The sequence below is a fragment of the Gossypium raimondii genome, chromosome 3 (genome assembly GCF_025698545.1).
Source record: "Gossypium raimondii isolate GPD5lz chromosome 3, ASM2569854v1, whole genome shotgun sequence".
In the NCBI taxonomy this organism is placed as follows: domain Eukaryota; kingdom Viridiplantae; phylum Streptophyta; class Magnoliopsida; order Malvales; family Malvaceae; genus Gossypium; species Gossypium raimondii.
The window spans coordinates 2,330,314-2,348,243 of NC_068567.1; the positions used below are offsets into that span (position 1 = coordinate 2,330,314).

Genomic DNA, 17,930 nt, shown 5'->3' on the forward strand with positions numbered 1-17,930 from the left:
TTAATTATAGGAGTTTAGTCCTTCTACTTGTCTAATTTAAAAATAAAGTCCAATTGATAATATTATTAGCAGACTTACATTCAATTTGAATATCTAGCATTCCAATAATCAAATGCTCGATTTAAAAACTAAAGTCCAATCAATAATACATATTAATATTTAGTGGATGCAAATTAATAACACTTTAAATTGGTCTTTAAATTTTAAATCAAATAAGGGACTAAATTCTTAAAATTAAAAGTAGAGAGACTAAACTTCAAAAAAGTGCAAAAAGTACAATGATTGAGGGCGTAATTGGACCCAAAAAATAGTATTTCTAAAGTTTTATTCAGACTATTTTTTGTGACACGTGGGATCTAAATTGTTCATACGGTAAGTAATAGCGTGTTTATATTGATCATTGCATTTAATATATGTTGGACCTCACATTCAAGCTAGCACTTATCCCTAAATTTGATTAATATAATATTGATATTTAGAGACTTAATTAAATTATTTTAAAATTGAGGATCAACTAAAAATTTAAGTGATAATTTAAAAATATTTGATGAAATTAAATCAATAAAAAAGTAAAAAAAAAAGAACAACAAAGTAGCATGTGATTTGTTTAAAAAACAACAACAAAGAAGCATGTGATAAAAATATTTAATTTCATATTGTCGTGTAAGAAACATGGGTCTAGCCTTATAATTCTATATGCAAATATATAAATATAAAAAATTTAAAAAGTTTACTATCAATACATCTCACAAAAATATATATAATTTTATTTTATTTTAAAATTATAAGTTAATTAGAATAAAAATAAATGATAAATTTACCCAAAGTCATTAAACTATTAATAAATTTACGTTTTAGTCACTTAACTTCAAAAAGTTATAAATGATCACTTTTATACGATCTGTACTAATAAAAACTTTATTTCCTTTTTCTTCTATAGTTTAGTTTTTCTATGAAACTTCTTCAATTTCAGATACTAATTGTTAAATTAACTTGGATCCAATGTATGTTTTTTTATTTGTCGATGGGTATCGATCACAATACTAATAATTAAATTGTCACTTGGAACTCGTTAATTAGATTTTATAAAAAAAGTTTAACAATCTAGTGATCATTTTGTAACTTTTTAAAATTAAATGACCAAATCATTACCATAACTAAAGTTTATAGTTAGGTTAATGGCAAATAAATATTATATGGAAAAAAATTAAAAGGAAACGCGGTTACCCATCAAAAAGAAAGTGTTGATTTCATTACATGGTATGAGCTAATCAACAGCTGTATATTTTGGTGGTATTCCCATTTAATTTTAATTTTTTAACTAAAGAGGTTTAAAATAGAAAAAATAATTTTTTGAGATTTATTTATTCTAAAATAATATTTATAAAATTTTAAAATATTATTACCAAATAAATAATATTCACCCAATTAAAATCTGAAATCACGGCATAATAATGGGAGAGTCTTAACTAATTAATTTTGGTCAAGTCGTAAATTCCTTTATATAAAAATTAAAAATACAGCTAAGATATTTTCTTTAAATGGAAAATTATTTCATAAATATTAATATAATTTTTATTATTCGATCAAAATTGATTGATATAACGATTAAAACAAAGGATTGAATCGATTCTTTAACGAAATATTCAAAATTGATAAAAATAAAAATCGAGACAAAAAATTTATTTTAATATATATTTGTAAAAACGTATATATAATATTAAAGAAAAAAAGGGGGAATTCATGAATGTAATAATTTCGGGTCATAAAATTCATTTAATTATATATATATTTTTCTCTTTCCCTCCCAACTACTATTATTATTATTGCACTTTTTCTTCACTTCGATCTTTGTACCTTCCAATGGGAAACATCGACCACCGTCACTTCCTTTACCCTTTCCTCCTCCTTTCCGCCGTCCTCTGCGCCGCAGACGATGGTGCCGTCATTGTAAAGCTAGCTTCATCCCTTAGTCCACTTCCGAGAGGCTGGTCTTCCACCTCTTCAGACAACTACTGCAACTGGTCAGGCATCAAGTGCGCATCCAACCGCGTTACTTCCATCAACTTAGCTTCCAAATCCTTGTCCGGTTCACTCCCTGCCGACATCTCCACCTTGTCGGAACTCCGTACCGTATCGCTTCAACACAATTCCTTATCTGGGTCCATCCCATCTTTCGCCAACCTTTCCAACTTACAAAGCATTTACCTCGACGGTAACTCGTTCACCTCGGTCACACCCAACGCGTTCTTCGGGTTAACCAGTCTTCAAACACTGAGTTTAAGCGAAAACACGAAGCTGAGTCCATGGACATTCCCAGATTTATCCCAATCAACGAGTCTCGTCGAAGTTCAACTCGACAACACCAACTTATACGGCACTTTACCCGATGTGTTCCAATCTTTGAACAGTTTACAAAGCATAAGGCTGTCTTACAACAACTTGAACGGCACATTGCCGGCTTCTCTCGCCGGTTCAATGATTCAAAATCTTTGGATCAACAATCAGAATGTTGGGTTCACAGGTACTTTAGATGTTTTATCTAACATGACAGATTTGCTTCAAGTTTGGGTTCATAAAAACATGTTCACTGGTCAGATCCCAGATTTGTCTAAATCTATGGGTATCTTTGATATTCAGCTTAGAGAAAACTTATTGACCGGCCCAGTTCCGGGATCTTTAACTAATCTCCCTAGTTTGAAGAACATTTCATTGTCTAATAACAAATTACAGGGTCCATTTCCGAAATTTCCCAACACAGTTGAAAACATTGCTGTTAATGGTACTAATAATTTCTGTAATAGTAATGGTGATCCTTGTGATCCTCAAGTTACTACATTGCTTGAGATTGCTGGTGGTTTTGGGTACCCTGTTTTTCTCTCTGACGATTGGCCTGGAAATGATGCTTGTCAATGGGTTTTTGTTCGTTGTGATTCACAAGGCAATGTGATTACTGTGAATCTCGCAAAGAAAAACTTGGTCGGAACGATTTCGCCGGCAATTGCGAACCTCACGAAGTTGAAGAACTTGAATCTGAATGATAATAACTTAACAGGTTCAATCCCTGATGGTTTGATTAAGTTGAGTAGTTTGCAGCTTATCGATGTGTCTAACAACAATCTCACCGGTGACATTCCAAAATTTTCGGCTTCGGTTAAGTTTGCTTATTCAGGGAATATTTTACTAGGAAAATCTAGTGGTTCTGGTGGTGGAGGAACTTCAGGTTCCGGAGGATCTAGTGGAGGTTCGAGTGGTAGCTCGAAAAGCGGTAGCAATGGTAAGAATTCTGTAGCTTTGATTGTCGGTATCGTCATTGGTGTAGTGGTTTTCGTTGCTGTTGTATGTTTTGTTTCGTATAAGTACGTGATGAACAAGAAATATGGGAAATTTGGTGTGATGGATGGTAATGCTAGTGATGCTGAGAAGGGAGTAGTTAAGAACAGGGAGATGAATGGTTATGGAGGATTGCCTAGTGAAATGCAGAGTCAAAGTAGCGGTGATCATAGCGATTGCTATTTCTTTGAGGATGGAAATGTGGCGATCTCGATACATGTCCTACGAGAGGTGACTGATAATTTCAGCGAGGCTAATATTTTAGGAAGAGGGGGTTTTGGGATCGTGTATAAAGGTGAATTACAGGATGGCACGCAGATTGCTGTCAAGAGGATGGAGTGTGCAGCTAAAGGTACTAAAGGTTTGAACGAGTTTCAAGCTGAAATTGCGGTACTTACGAAGGTTAGGCACAGGCATTTGGTTGCACTTTTGGGTTACTGCATCAATGGCAATGAGAGGCTCTTGGTTTACGAGTATATGCCTCAAGGTACTCTTGGTCAACATCTCTTCGAATGGCGAGAAAATGGGTATGCTCCACTTACTTGGAAGCAACGAGTCACCATTGCACTGGATGTCGCGAGGGGGGTCGAGTATTTGCACTCTTTGGCACAACAAAGTTTCATTCACCGGGATTTGAAGCCTAACAATATACTACTCACCGATGACATGAGGGCAAAGGTTGCGGATTTTGGCCTTGTTAAGAATGCACCTGAGGGAAAGTACTCTCTGGAGACAAGACTGGCTGGAACATTTGGATATCTTGCTCCTGAATATGCTGGTAAGTCAATCCTCATCTGGTAGCTCGAACCTTTCAAAGTAATTTAGGTGCATCTTTAATTTTTCAATGTGTTGGTGTTTGAATTCCCGAGTACTAAAAGATATTAGCTGTTAATGTGGTGGAGTTTCTTTACTCGAACCCAAACAACAATGCGATAACATTTGAAGTTTTTTCAGGTTCGAAGTAGATCATAATGTTCTACATCCTGTTATAGTTTGATAAATTTTGCTAACTTGAACAGCTAGAAATAAGTTTATGTTTAGTACCTTGTATGTCGATCTTACAGGGAAGATACAGGCTATGTTATCTTGGCTTTTTATTTTTTCGTGAGGTACCCATGTTTGATGCATATCTGGACATTAGAATGGGAGTACGAGCTCCCAAAGATCCTCCAAATACATAGAGAAATTTAGAATCCGATACTTATATCTGAGTTTGAATAACATAGAATATGGATTATATACTTATTTTTCTTTTAATCTTGACAGCAACTGGACGGGTGACAACGAAGGTGGACGTGTATGCATTTGGTGTGGTCTTGATGGAGATAATAACCGGCAGACAAGCTTTAGACGTAACCTTACCCGATGAGAAATCGCATTTGGTCACATGGTTCCGCAGGGTTCTAGTCAACAAAGACAACATTCCCAAAGTGGTTGACGAAACAATCAACTGTGACAACGAGGAGACAATGGCAATGATCTTCAAGGTAGCCGAGTTAGCCGGTCACTGCACCGCTCGCGAACCGTATCAAAGACCCGACATGGGGCATGCCGTCAACGTGCTTGGCCCTCTCGTAGAGCAATGGAAACCTACAACCCAAGAGGATGATGGAAACACCGGTATTGAGCTTAACATGAGCCTCCCTCAGTTCCTACAAAAATGGCAAGCTGATGAAGGTACTTCAACGATGTACGGTGATTTCTCGTACTCCGAGACCCAAACAAGCATCCCCGCAAAGCCCTCAGGATTTTCAGCTACATTCAGCTCTTCCGATGGCCGGTGACGGAAAATGATAGCTAAATAGTGTTTTGGTAATATAATGTTTATCTTTGTTGTTGTTTCTTCAAAAGCTAGCCGATTGCTTTGTTTTGTTTGGTGAATTTATTTATATATTATTTCCATGGAAAAAAGACAGGATTTTTGGAGGGAGAGAGAAATTGTATAATATATTCATATTCTTTTTTAACTTTTTTCAATGTAATGATAATTATTATTTAAAAAGGTTAATGCTCTTTTTTTAAATATTAAAATTATAATTTTTATATTAGAGTTTAAATTTTTAATAAATATTAATTTGTTTATTCAAATATATAATTATATTGAATCTAAACTAGTTTACTTGATAAATGCATTTTATTTTCACAATTTATATAGCATAATATTAAAAAATTATGCAATAATTTACAATTGTTTTGTCGATGCAATTAAATAATAATTCAAATTAAAACCGAACAAACTACAAAAAATTCAACATCAAATCCGACTCAATTTTTACCATTTCAAGCATCTATTGGTAAACTCAAAGACAATGTCAAAAGAAAAACATATATTCAACCAAAGGAGACAAGAACACACCCCACCTTGTCCTAACTTCATAATCTTTACCTTTTGATATACAAAATCTATAAACCAACATTACATTAATCATTAACATATAATCTTTTGTTTCATGTCCTTTTTCTTGATTGTAATAAATTAAAGAACTAATCTTATCTACTTTCCACTTAATTTACTCAATTTCTCCTCTTTATAAAGCAACCACTTTAGAGCCAAATCCATCACATTACAACACGCAGAAACTTGTAAGAATCAACAATGGCGACGGCTCTTCTTACAACAATCCTCTTGTCTTCTTTCCTTGTTGTTTCATGTAAGTCTTTCAATGTCCAAAAATGGTGAAATTTTGTTCTGTTTTTTAATTAAAGATTAACCCTTTTTTTTGTGTGTGTGTGTGTGTTCGGTTTTTAACAGCGGCTGAAATCTCGAGCAAGATTGGTATAAACTATGGTCGAATAGGAAACAATTTGCCATCACCATATCAAACCATTGAGACCGTGAAATCGATGAATGCCGGGCGTATTAAGCTCTATGATTCCGACCCTGAAATATTGAAACTTTTATCAGGGACCAACATTCATGTATCTGTTATGGTACAAAACAATGACATAATCCGTATCGCTTCGAGCCAAGCTGTTGCCGAACAATGGGTACAAGACAATGTCTTGGCTTATTACCCCGACACGATGATTCGGTTCGTGTTAGTTGGTAACGAAGTCCTTAGCCACCAAGATCGAAGAATTTGGCTTAGTCTTGTCCCTGCCATGCGTAGGATCAAGAACTCGTTGAACACGCACGATATCAAGAACATTAAGGTCGGTACGCCATTGGCTATGGACGTAATGCAATCAACTTTTCCACCGTCGAGCAGTAGGTTTCGGCCCGATATTACTGATACGGTCATGGCACCGTTGTTAAGATTCTTGAATGGAACCAAATCGTTCTTTTTCATTGATGTTTATCCTTATTTAGCATGGTCAGCTAATCCGAAAAACATCAGTTTAGATTTTGCTCTCTTTAGAAGCAGGGTGAGCCAAACTGACCATGGAAGTCACTTGGTTTACACCAATCTATTAGACCAAATGCTCGATTCGGTCATTTTTGCAATGAGAAAACTCGGATACCCCGATATCCGACTTGCTATAGCCGAAACCGGGTGGCCAACCACAGGTGATATCGATCAAATAGGTGCTAATATCAACAATGCAGCCACTTATAACCGAAAACTAGTCCAAAAAATGACTGCTAAACCACCATTAGGGACACCAGCTAGACCTGGTTCAGTCATACCAACATTTATTTTCTCCTTATATGATGAAAACCAAAAGACAGGTCCAACAACCGAAAGACATTGGGGCTTGTTACGTTCCAACGGAACATCGATTTATGAAATCGATCTCACCGGTAAACGACCTCTCTCGAGTTACAAACCATTACCCGCAGCTAGAAACAACGTACCATATAAAGGTAAGATATGGTGCGAAGTGGCACCGGGGGCTGACGCGATGAACTTATCGTTGGCATTGTCGTATGCCTGTGGCCAAGGTAACCAAACTTGTGCTGCATTGAACCCTGGTAAACAATGTTATGAACCAGTATCGGTTTTTTGGCATGCAAGTTATGCATTTAGTTCGTATTGGGCTCGGTTTCGAAAACAAGGTGCAACTTGTAACTTCAATGGCTTAGCTCGACAGACCAGAGCTAACCCAAGTAAGTTTTTTTGTTTGGTCTGATCATTACAAGCTTGAAATTTTGTCTTGAAAATCTTTAATTTGGTTCCTTTTTCAGGTCGTGGACACTGCAGTTTCCCAAGTGTGACACTCTGAAGATGATTTTATTTTCAAGTTCAAGCTTAAGGTTCCTTCTATCAAGGACTTGCAGACACAGTGGTGTCAATTAATATATATATATATATACATACATATATATAGTATGAACTTACTTTATCTTATGTTTGTTGTAAGGGAGTAACAGTGTTTTATGACATAATTACAAGAAAATAATTGTCTTTGTTTTGCCATCAAATTTAAAGAAGTGAAAATTTCTCATTTTCAAGTTCTTCTTTGTTTTTCCCTGCAAATCAATCCACATGGAACATTGTGATGTATCAATTGTTACTTGCCACCATTAACATGTATGATTAAAAAATTTTATGATAAAATAGCCTTAATTGAATACTAAATATATAGGAGGTACTAAAATTGATATTACTCCACTTAATCCAGGGATCTAGACCCATTCTACCCTTGTAGCTGCCCTTGTAGCTAGAGCTTGATTGTTGAAGTATGCGAGAAATTTTAGGCTCAATTCAATTTAATGTTTTTGAAAAAAAATTAGTGGTCGAATTAATTAATTATCAATTTTTGATCTCACTAATCGATTTAGTTTTAATTAAATAACTTATTAAAAATTTATAAAATTAAAAGAAAATTATGACCAAATGTAGCCCTAAATTATACTTGGATTTATTTCTTACACTTAAATGCCCAAAAAAGAACCGCTTCTTTGAACCGGGTGGGTTTGGCTTCAAGTCATCAACAAAGGCTAATGTATGCCAATTCTTCACTATCTTCACCAACTCCAAAACTGTGCCAAGCACCGTTCTATCGTCTCCACCAAACAACTCCATGCCCATTTCATCAAACTTGGCGTAACCCAGTTTCTCGCTTTAAGCAATACTCTTTTAAATGTCTATGGCAAATGCAGCCTCCTTCAAGATGCTCTCCAACTGTTCGACGAAATGCCACAAAGAGACCATGTTTCATGGGCTACCTTTCTTACTACTCAAAACCAAGCCAACTTACCCGACAAGACCTTATCTATGTTCCCTGCCATGTTTTCACTTGACAGGTTGCTGCCTGATGATTTTGTTTTCGCTAGCCTTGTCAAGGCTTGTGGTAGCTTGGGTGCTATTAAACAAGGTAAGCAAGTTCATGGCAACTTTTTAGTATCACCCTATTTTGATGATGATGTTGTTAAGTCATCTTTGGTTGATATGTATGCAAAATGTGGATTACCTGATGATAGTCGTTTAGTTTTCGATTCTATTAAGTTGAAAAATATGGCTTCTTGGACTGCTATCATATATGGCTATGCTAGAAAAGGAAGAAAAGAAGAGGCTTTGGAGTTGTTTTTAAGGGTTCCCCTGAAAAATTTGTTTGCTTGGACTGCTTTGATATCTGGGTTAATACAGAGTGGAAATGGGGTTGATGCATTTGGCTTGTTTGTTAAGATGAGAAGGCAAGGGATTAGTATAATTGACCCTCTTGTGCTTTCAAGCATTGTTGGTGCCTCTGCTAATTTAGCGATGTTGGAACTAGGAAAGCAGGTCCATGGACTCGTTATACAGCTTGGATACGAATCTTGCGTGTTTATAAGCAATGCTCTTGTGGATATGTATGCAAAATGTAGTGATATGTCGGCAGCAAGGGATGTTTTTAGTAGGATGTCACAAAGAGATGTTGTTTCCTGGACGTCAATTATAGTTGGGGCTGCTCAGCATGGACAGGCCGAGGAAGCGTTGTCCTTGTATGATAATATGATTTTGAATGAAGTCAAGCCGAACGAAGTGACCTTTGTTGGATTGATTTATGCTTGTAGTCATGTTGGTTTAGTGAATAGAGGCCGTGAACTTTTTAAGTCTATGGTTGAGGATTACGGCATTCATCCTTCCTTGCAGCATTACACATGTTTGCTGGATCTTCTTGGTCGATCTGGACACCTCGAGGAGGCTGAAAGTGTTATAAACTTGATGCCATTTAAGCCTGATGAACCTACATGGGCAGCATTGTTAAGTGCATGTAAGCAATATAGAAATGCCAAAATGGCCATTAAGTTTGCTGACCATCTATTTAGCTTGAAACCTGAAGAACCTTCAACATATATTCTATTATCTAATACATATGCTAGTTCCGGTTTGTGGGAACATGCTTCGAAAGCAAGGCACTTGCTGGAGTCTCTGGAAGTTAGAAAAGAACCCGGTTATAGCTACATCTATTTTGGCAAAGAAAGCCAAATGTTTTACGCCGGGGAAACTTCTCATCCAATGAAGGATAAGATTTTCGGTTTGTTGAACGAGTTGGATGTAGAGATGAGAAGGAGAGGTTATGTTCCAGATACCAGCTATATTTTGCATAACACGGATCACCAAGAGAAGGAGAGGCAACTGTTTTGGCATAGTGAGAGATTAGCCGTTGCTTACGGGCTTCTTAAATCCGTTCCGGGAACCGTCATACGGATAGTGAAGAATCTCCGTGTGTGTGGAGATTGTCATACTGTCTTAAAACTCATTAGTGACATAGTGCAAAGAGAAATCGTCGTCCGAGACGCCAAACGATATCACCATTTTAAGGGTGGGAAATGTTCGTGCAATGACTTTTGGTGACTCTGTTTTCAATTCCATTGTTTCATCTTTATATCTCTGCCACTTTTGGAAGTTTCTCTATGTTAAGTATATGATCTTTTGGGTTACATCTTTACATCAGTCAAAAAAATTTTTATTCAACTCGGACTTAGCTAGTTATCATTTTGATCACTTAACTAAAAAAGTTATAATTTAGTCATTAAATTTCAAAATTGTTTTATTATCAGTTGAACATTAATTGACACTTTTTAATTTGTATAATAATAATTTTAGTCCTCAACTTTTATATTTTCTATCAACATGACCTTGATTCTATATAAAAAATATAAAATCATTTTTAAAAGATAGAAAATTCTATATAATAATTCTAAAAATAAAACCTGAAAAATGTCATTATTTTAAAACTAATATGTATTGGGAAATAAAGAAAATCACCGTTCAATAGAATTTAATAACAAATTAAAATCATAATAAAAAAAAAGTTAGATCATTGCATGTTTTTTTAGTATTTCTCAAAACCAAATTAATAATATATTTTAACTCAAGTTCCGTGCCTCTGAAAAACATCCAAAATCGAACTAGATTCTGCAAACATAGGAAAATGAACTACGTAAAGAAACCTTAATGTTATTTCTGTTTTGTTTGCTTAGTTACTCAAAATATCGAGTCGTGATGACCACTTCAGTCTATATACAGATACATGTTAAAAAGGTCAAGTATTAAATAATATATTAAACTTAAAATAATAATAAAATTTTGGAAGATAAAAATAGGTTTATATAATTAGATAAGTTAAAAAAAAAAAAAAAAAGCCAGGGGGACCAGGGCCTTTTCCTTTGTCCCATTTATAGTTTATTTCCACCGCCTCCCACTATTTCTAAAAGGTTAAAATTGGTCAACTTTTAGAATATTTTTATTTTGGTCATTTAAAAATAAAACCTTTATAATTTCACCACTTAATTTTTATGGTGTTTTTATTTTAGTCATCCATCATTAAATTTCTAATGACAGTTGACTTGTACATGCCATATCATGTTCACACTTTCATTTTGATCACCCAAAAAATATCTTTTTTTTTCTGTAATATTGATCGGAGTAAAAAAATTAGTGATTAAAGTGAAAAGCGGTAAAACTAAAATAATGCTTTAAAATTGACAAATTGTACTTGTTTCCCCATTGCGAAAATTGTTACTTTTTTCAATATTGAAATTTTAAAATTCAAAATATCAAAATCAATTAAATAAGTTATTGAAACTTTTTCTCTCTTGATAATATTAACCGATTTGTTACTATAATATTAGTGCCTTTTAAAACTTAAAATTTTATTTTATATTTCCAAATTAAAATTAACTCAAATAAAGCATCTTTAATAATTGTGCATGAAACCCAAAGTTCTTTCGATTATATAATCTTGAGTATTTCATACTAAGCTAAAAGTAAAGAAAAATCCTTACAATTAATTTTATCTTCCATGCCAAACAAAACTTAGAACTTTTTTATCACTTCTTTACCCAAACAAAGAACAAGCAATTAATTTAATTAATTGGAATAATTTTCTTTACTTTTTAGCTTAGTATGAAAGATTCGATATTATATAATAAAACTTAAATTTAGAGAAAATTATTAAATATGAGTTATTGAGTTAATTTCATTAAAAATAATATGAAAACATAAAATAAAAATTTAAATTTAGAAGATGATTAATTTAATTAATTTGAATATTACAGTAACAAATCGGTTAACATTATCAAAAATAATATTTTAATAATTTATTTATTTGATTTTATATTTTGAAATTTAAATTTTCAATATTGAAAAAAAAGAAATTTAGAATTTTCGGAATGTGATAAACAAGTACAATTTAATAATTTTTAATGAATTATTTTAGTTTCTACGACTTTTCACTTTAATCCTTTTTTTTTACCCCAATCAATACTTTAAAAATATATATTTTTGGGTGACTAAAATGAAAGTATAAACATTATGTGGCATGTACAGTTAATCGCATTAGGGATTTAACAGTTGGGTGACTAAAATAAAATTGCCCTAAAATTTGAGTAACGAAATTGGAAGGATTTCATTTTGGGTGTCCAAATAAAACCACCCTAAAAGTTGAGTGACCAACTAGGTAGTTTACCTTGTTAAAATAAGTCTATAGTTCCTGTACTTTTCAAAAATTAAGAACTTAGTCCCTATAAGCTTATATTTCTAATAATATAGTCTCTTTATTTTTCAGATTTTAAAATTCAAATATAACTGTTATAGCAACAAATTTAGTCAAAATGTAGTATTATATTATACTTTTGACTTTTAAAATCAATTAAAATAGCTCAGAAACATGAGGAAGACAATAGAGGTGATCGGGTGAATATTTTTTCTCAATTTTAGTTCATACGATGATACGATTGTCATGCCTTCATACGATTAAAATTGAAAAAAATCAAATTCCAAAATTAATGTGCATAAAGAAAAGTTCAAGGACTAAGTTGATAAAAGATTTCAAATTTAAAGACTAAATGTTATTTTATTTAAAAAAAGTAACCCAAGGTGGTTGTAATATCAAAATCGAAATAATTGAAATATACATTTACCAATTTCAACGCATTTGAGAAAAAAGAAGAAGAAAGAAAAGATATTTGAACTCACGGTTAATATAATGTCTAAAACTATCTATAGTTTTTCCTAATTCTTAAATAAAAAATAATGGGTTTTAGCGCCATTGAACTCACGTCCTCCTACATTAACAATAATACTAATATCAATTGAGTTAAGACTTAATTGACAAGATATTATATATATATATATATATATAATATATATATTTAATGGGTCCAAATATACAAATCAATTCATAAAATCAATAATTGAATCACGTTTTTATTCACAAATTACTTTGCACATTTTATTCATAAAATCAATTGAGTTAATCTTCAATCACTTTTTTCTACTTTACATATTTAATTCTTGGTTAAAGCCAACTTCTAGGAAGTAAAGTTCAATTTTAACTTCTCCACTTCAAAAAATCAAATTACATAAATTAAAATATTGTAATTTGATTGACTTTATTCATGAATTAGACGCGTTGGATCAAATTGAGTGAATTTTTTTGAGTTAATCAAGTTTATGATTTCTATTTTACTATCTTAATTCAATTTTAAAAAATTTTAATCAAATCGAGTGAAAATTTGAGTCAAGTCTAATAAATTGAAATTGTTCGAGTTGAATTAAAAACTAAACATGTTAAATTAAAATCTTGTTGCAATATAATTAATTTCACGTTAGAGCATGTAAATTTGAAAACTTTTTCAAAGAAAAAAAGATACTTCAGTATGATAAGTTGAATCATTAATTAACTTATTTTAGGTTCCAAAACTATTATTTTAAAAAAATTTAAACATTTAATTTTCTTTAGAATTTTTAAAAACTTTCATAGTTTTTTTTAAATATAAATGAATTTTTATAATTATTTTTATTTTTTATTTTGAAAATTATTTTGTAATTTTCGCTGAGAGAGATCAATTTGCTCATTTTCAAAATTGATAGAGACTAAAAGGGTATTTACACCAATGTATTATTTGGATTGTAAAATTCAACTTGACTCGAACCCAAAACTAGAATAACTCAACCAACTCAATTCGATTAACTTGAAATTCGAATCTTTTTCTGAATCGAATTGAGTTTTGCTCCTCTAATTTTATTATTAAAAAATTATTATATTGATATTAATAAAGTATTAGAAAATATATACTTATATTAATATTTATTTTATAATTTAAAAATATTTTTATTTAAGATTAATTAAATATATATTTACATATCAAATGAATTAGAATAAGCTAAAAAATGGTCGTGAGAATTTTTAAAATGAAAACTGTGAAAATCAAAATAACTTTAGCTATTAAATCAAAATAAATAAATTAGAATAGTGAATTTATTGATCATTAAGAAATTAAAAATTGAATAAGAATTTATTTTATAATATATCAATGTTTATTGTTTATAAAATTCTTTAATAATAGGAAATTTTATTTGTACTATATTTTAATAGTTAAAATAATTATATATTTTAATAGCATTCATTAATTATTATTTTAAATAATGATTACATGAACTAAAATTATATTGTATATTAAAGTTATAATTTGAATTTTTAAATATTATTAAAAATTATTGATTTATAAAATATCAATATTTTAATATGATATTTGAATTTTTATTATATTTAAATTTTTAAATAAGTTAATTATTTTTTAATTTTAACCATTTGAATAACGAATTAAAATTTTAATTATAATAATTAAAAATATATTATATAAAAACTAATTAAAAATTAAATGTATAAAATCACATTATAACCATTAAAAGATAGTTATAAATTAAAAGCAAAAGATATAAACATTTTTAAAAAAAAAATTAAAATAAATAATTTCTAATTTGTGACCCAAAAAAGTTAGGTACCCAGGCATTCATATGCCCCCACAGCTACACAAAGAGCCTATAAATACAAAGGAATTTCCCATGCTTTTCACTACCAAATTACTCATACAAACCCATTTTCTAAAGATAAAGTTTTTTTCTCCTTTTGGTACTTTGTGAGTGGAGAGAGAGAGAATTTGCCATGGGTGAAGAAGTAGGGTGTTGCAAGAGAACAGGACCAGGGTATGGAACTCCATTGGAAGCCATGTCTGGTCCTAAAGAAGCTCTTATGTATGTTACTTGTGTTTATAATGGTAATACTACTTTTCTTTCATTTTCTTTGAAACCAAACATGTTTTAAGTAATTACTTATGTTCATCTATGTAGGTTTCTTTTTTCTTTCTCTTTTTTTTTTTTTTTTAGTAATGGATTTGTATGCATCTATATAGGAACTGGAAGAGAGAAGCCAGATTTCTTGGCAACAATAGATGTAGATCCCAACTCACCAACTTACTCTAAAGTTATACACAGGCTATCTTTGCCATATATAGGTGATGAACTACATCATACAGGGTGGAATGCTTGTAGTTCTTGTCATGGTGATCCATCATCTGATCGACGGTTTCTAATCCTGCCTTCGTTGCTGTAAGAAACTGTAACATGTCTAATTTTTTAGGGTAGAGTAAACTATAGTTTTCAATTAACTTGGTTCAGAGGAGCTGGTTTTGATGGTTAAGACAGTTTTGTAACCGATTAAAACAGGTTATATCGGTGGATTAGAAATATTAGATTATGGTTGACTAATTACGTGAAAAAAATGGTGAAATTTATAAAGTTTTGTGTTGAAATCTTATTTCATATATATATGTAAAAGATATAAACGAAAAACCCTCAAACTTGAGTGAGTGTTAAATTTGAATAATATAGCACAACTCGATTGAATTTTAATTCGATTGGTATGGATATTATTATCAATATAGGAAGACATGAGTTTGAATGTGTTAAAGGGTAACCTTATCTTAAAAAGAGAATATATGTATAGCAGAAGTATATTATGAGTATTTTGCTTGTTTCAGCTCTGGTCGTATCTATGTGATCGACACACAAAAGAACCCCAAGGCTCCCTCGTTGCACAAAGTGGTGGAACCTGAGCACATCATTGAGAAAACCGGCTTGGCATATCCCCATACATCTCACTGCCTTGCCAACGGCGACATAATCATTTCATTTCTCGGCGACAAAGATGGAAACGCCCAAGGCAACGGATTCCTTCTCCTCGATTCCCAGTTCAACATCAAAGGGAGGTAAATGCAAAAACAAAAACAAAAACAACAATTTAGACCATGAAAACAATTGTCATTAAGCTTAAGCTGTTTCACTTCTTGTTGTTGGTTTTTTTAAGGTGGGAAAAACCAGGGCGTAAAGCTGAGTTTAGCTACGATTTTTGGTACCAACCTCGACATAAAACGATGATCTGCTCATCGTTTGGTGCTCCTTTGGCATTCACCCAAGGTTTTAACCTTAAACATGTCGAAGACGGTTTCTATGGAAGACAACTGTTTGTGTATGATTGGCCTGATGGTCGGCTCAAACAGACATTGGATCTCGGTGACAATGGTCTTATCTCCGGAGAGGTAACTTTAAGGGTTAATTAAACCAAATCTTTATTAACTACTATACTAATCACCTTATTTTATCGGTCTAATTAATACTCACTTTGAAATATATTTAAAATATGTATCATATTATAAATTTATATATACTTATAGCCAATATTACCAAAACCATACTTGTGGCCAGCATCTACTTTCTTAGCCAATATTTACTTCATATTTTGTGTATGCAAAATGCAATAAATCCTGCTTTCTTAGACTTGGAATTCGCTATATGCATGTATATACACTGATGTGTTTTCTTTGCAGATAAGATTCTTGCATGATCCAACCAAAGACACAGGGTACGTCGAGTGTGTCCTATCAAGCAACGTAGTACGGTTTTTCAAGACCCAAGATGGATCATCATGGAGTCACGAGGTGGCTATCTCAGTGAAACCATTGAAGGTACAAAACTGGATTCTCCCCGAAATGCCCGGACTCATAATCGGCCTTTTAATCTCTCTCGACGACCGGTTCCTATATTTCGTCAACTGGTTCCACGGCGATGTCCGACAATACAACGTTGAAGACCCCAAAAACCCAATCTTGGTCGGCCAAGTATACGTCGGAGGATTGCTTCAAAAGGGCAGCCCCATAACAGCAGTCACAGAAGATGGAAAAACATGGCAAGCCGATGTTCCTAAAATCCAGGTCTTGTTCTTTCAACATTGATATAATAACAAAATTGTCGGATTAGGCCTATCAATGGCGATATTGATGCTGAACATTGTTTTTGTTTGTTTTTGTAGGGACATTGTCTCAGAGGGGGACCTCATATGACACAGTTAAGCTTAGATGGGAAGCGGCTGTATGTGACGAACTCGTTGTTTAGCACATGGGATCGACAGTTTTACCCTGATGTTATAGAGAAAGGTTCACATATGATACAGATTGATGTGGACATTGAGAATGGTGGTCTGAAAATAAACCCAGATTTTTTTGTTGATTTTGGAGCTGAACCTGATGGTCCTTGTTTGGCTCATGAGATGAGATACCCAGGTGGTGATTGTACCTCAGATATTTGGATTTAAATCATATGAAGAAAAAAACAGTTTCAGTTATGAAGACAAAACAATCAATGTAATCTTGTTGACTGTTGTGAATTAAAAGAACACGTGTTCTTGGAGGAGATAATGTAATAATATCATCACATCCACATGTACCTTGGACTCTCAATGTTCTAAAACTTGGCCGTTGTTGCTCATTGTTGATATGATTTGGACTTTGGAGTATCCTAAGAGAGGTCCAAAAGGTGTCAACTAAATAAAGCAAAAAAGTACAATGGGTAACAAACTTAAACCCAGCTCACAAGGTGTCCTAAGCCCATAGGAACACCGACTAGCAAGGGTTTGGAGTCATCCCCAACAACCGTTGGATCACTGTGAAAACAAAAGAGATGAATAAATATCGAGACAAACAATCATTCCTGCCTTCATCCACCAAACCTTTAAATCTCTCATCGCATTCCATTGGTGACTCAAAGAGTAGTGAAGGAACTTAAAGAAACAACTTGTTCGGGGTTCGTTCGGGATTCCAATAGGACTTGGAAAAAGCATTACCCCTTCCGGGAAAGGCAAGCCAACTCCAACTTCATTAAGCCATCAATAAGCATGGTCACATCTGACATACATCTTATTCATGGTTAGTTGTTTTAGTAATATTATTTTTAGAGTTGGAACTTAAGTTATCTCTTTTGAAGTATAATGTGTTTTAACAAAACATTTTATATTTATTAATTAATTAATAATTATATCTTTTAACGAGTAATGTGATAAAATTCGTTAATAATGTATAAATCTATATATAAAAGTTGATTGAGTCTTAG

General features: G+C 32.5%; 4 protein-coding genes across 4 annotated transcripts; all 4 read left to right on the forward strand.

The window, feature by feature from the left end:
* The first annotated feature begins 1,818 nt into the window (after positions 1–1,818).
* Positions 1,819–5,341, forward strand: LOC105796475 (receptor-like kinase TMK4). The gene is made up of 2 exons (XM_012626194.2): positions 1,819–4,111; positions 4,600–5,341. Exons 1-2 carry the CDS (start codon positions 1,864–1,866, stop codon positions 5,115–5,117), a joined length of 2,766 nt encoding a protein of 921 aa, XP_012481648.1. The 5' UTR covers positions 1,819–1,863; the 3' UTR covers positions 5,118–5,341.
* Positions 5,342–5,903: 562 nt separating this feature from the next.
* LOC105796070 (probable glucan endo-1,3-beta-glucosidase A6) lies at positions 5,904–7,497 on the forward strand. The gene is made up of 3 exons (XM_012625706.2): positions 5,904–5,984; positions 6,086–7,381; positions 7,460–7,497. The coding sequence occupies exons 1-3, from the start codon at positions 5,930–5,932 to the stop codon at positions 7,495–7,497; spliced, it is 1,389 nt and encodes a 462-aa protein (XP_012481160.2). The 5' UTR covers positions 5,904–5,929.
* Positions 7,498–8,137: 640 nt separating this feature from the next.
* On the forward strand, positions 8,138–10,175 carry LOC105796476 (pentatricopeptide repeat-containing protein At4g14050, mitochondrial). The gene has a single exon (XM_012626195.2). The coding sequence runs from the start codon at positions 8,223–8,225 to the stop codon at positions 10,053–10,055; it is 1,833 nt and encodes a 610-aa protein (XP_012481649.1). The 5' UTR covers positions 8,138–8,222; the 3' UTR covers positions 10,056–10,175.
* Positions 10,176–14,579: 4,404 nt separating this feature from the next.
* Positions 14,580–17,267, forward strand: LOC105796478 (selenium-binding protein 2). Its single transcript, XM_012626197.2, has 6 exons — positions 14,580–14,764; positions 14,900–15,095; positions 15,527–15,754; positions 15,853–16,084; positions 16,373–16,756; positions 16,855–17,267. Exons 1-6 carry the CDS (start codon positions 14,653–14,655, stop codon positions 17,134–17,136), a joined length of 1,434 nt encoding a protein of 477 aa, XP_012481651.1. The 5' UTR covers positions 14,580–14,652; the 3' UTR covers positions 17,137–17,267.
* The last annotated feature ends 663 nt before the right edge of the window (positions 17,268–17,930 follow it).

Bases quoted from the DNA above. Each gene is read 5' to 3' on its own strand.
- LOC105796476 (XM_012626195.2), top strand. From the start codon at position 8,223: ATGCCAATTCTTCACTATCTTCACCAACTCCAAAACTGTGCCAAGCAC.
- LOC105796478 (XM_012626197.2), top strand. From the start codon at position 14,653: ATGGGTGAAGAAGTAGGGTGTTGCAAGAGAACAGGACCAGGGTATGGA. The intron at 14,765-14,899 runs GTAATACTACTT...GCATCTATATAG, and splicing joins TGTTACTTGTGTTTATAATG to GAACTGGAAGAGAGAAGCCA. The intron at 15,096-15,526 runs GTAAGAAACTGT...TGCTTGTTTCAG, and splicing joins CTAATCCTGCCTTCGTTGCT to CTCTGGTCGTATCTATGTGA.
- LOC105796070 (XM_012625706.2), top strand. From the start codon at position 5,930: ATGGCGACGGCTCTTCTTACAACAATCCTCTTGTCTTCTTTCCTTGTT. The intron at 5,985-6,085 runs GTAAGTCTTTCA...GGTTTTTAACAG, and splicing joins TTCTTTCCTTGTTGTTTCAT to CGGCTGAAATCTCGAGCAAG. The intron at 7,382-7,459 runs GTAAGTTTTTTT...TTCCTTTTTCAG, and splicing joins ACAGACCAGAGCTAACCCAA to GTCGTGGACACTGCAGTTTC.
- LOC105796475 (XM_012626194.2), top strand. From the start codon at position 1,864: ATGGGAAACATCGACCACCGTCACTTCCTTTACCCTTTCCTCCTCCTT. The intron at 4,112-4,599 runs GTAAGTCAATCC...TAATCTTGACAG, and splicing joins TCTTGCTCCTGAATATGCTG to CAACTGGACGGGTGACAACG.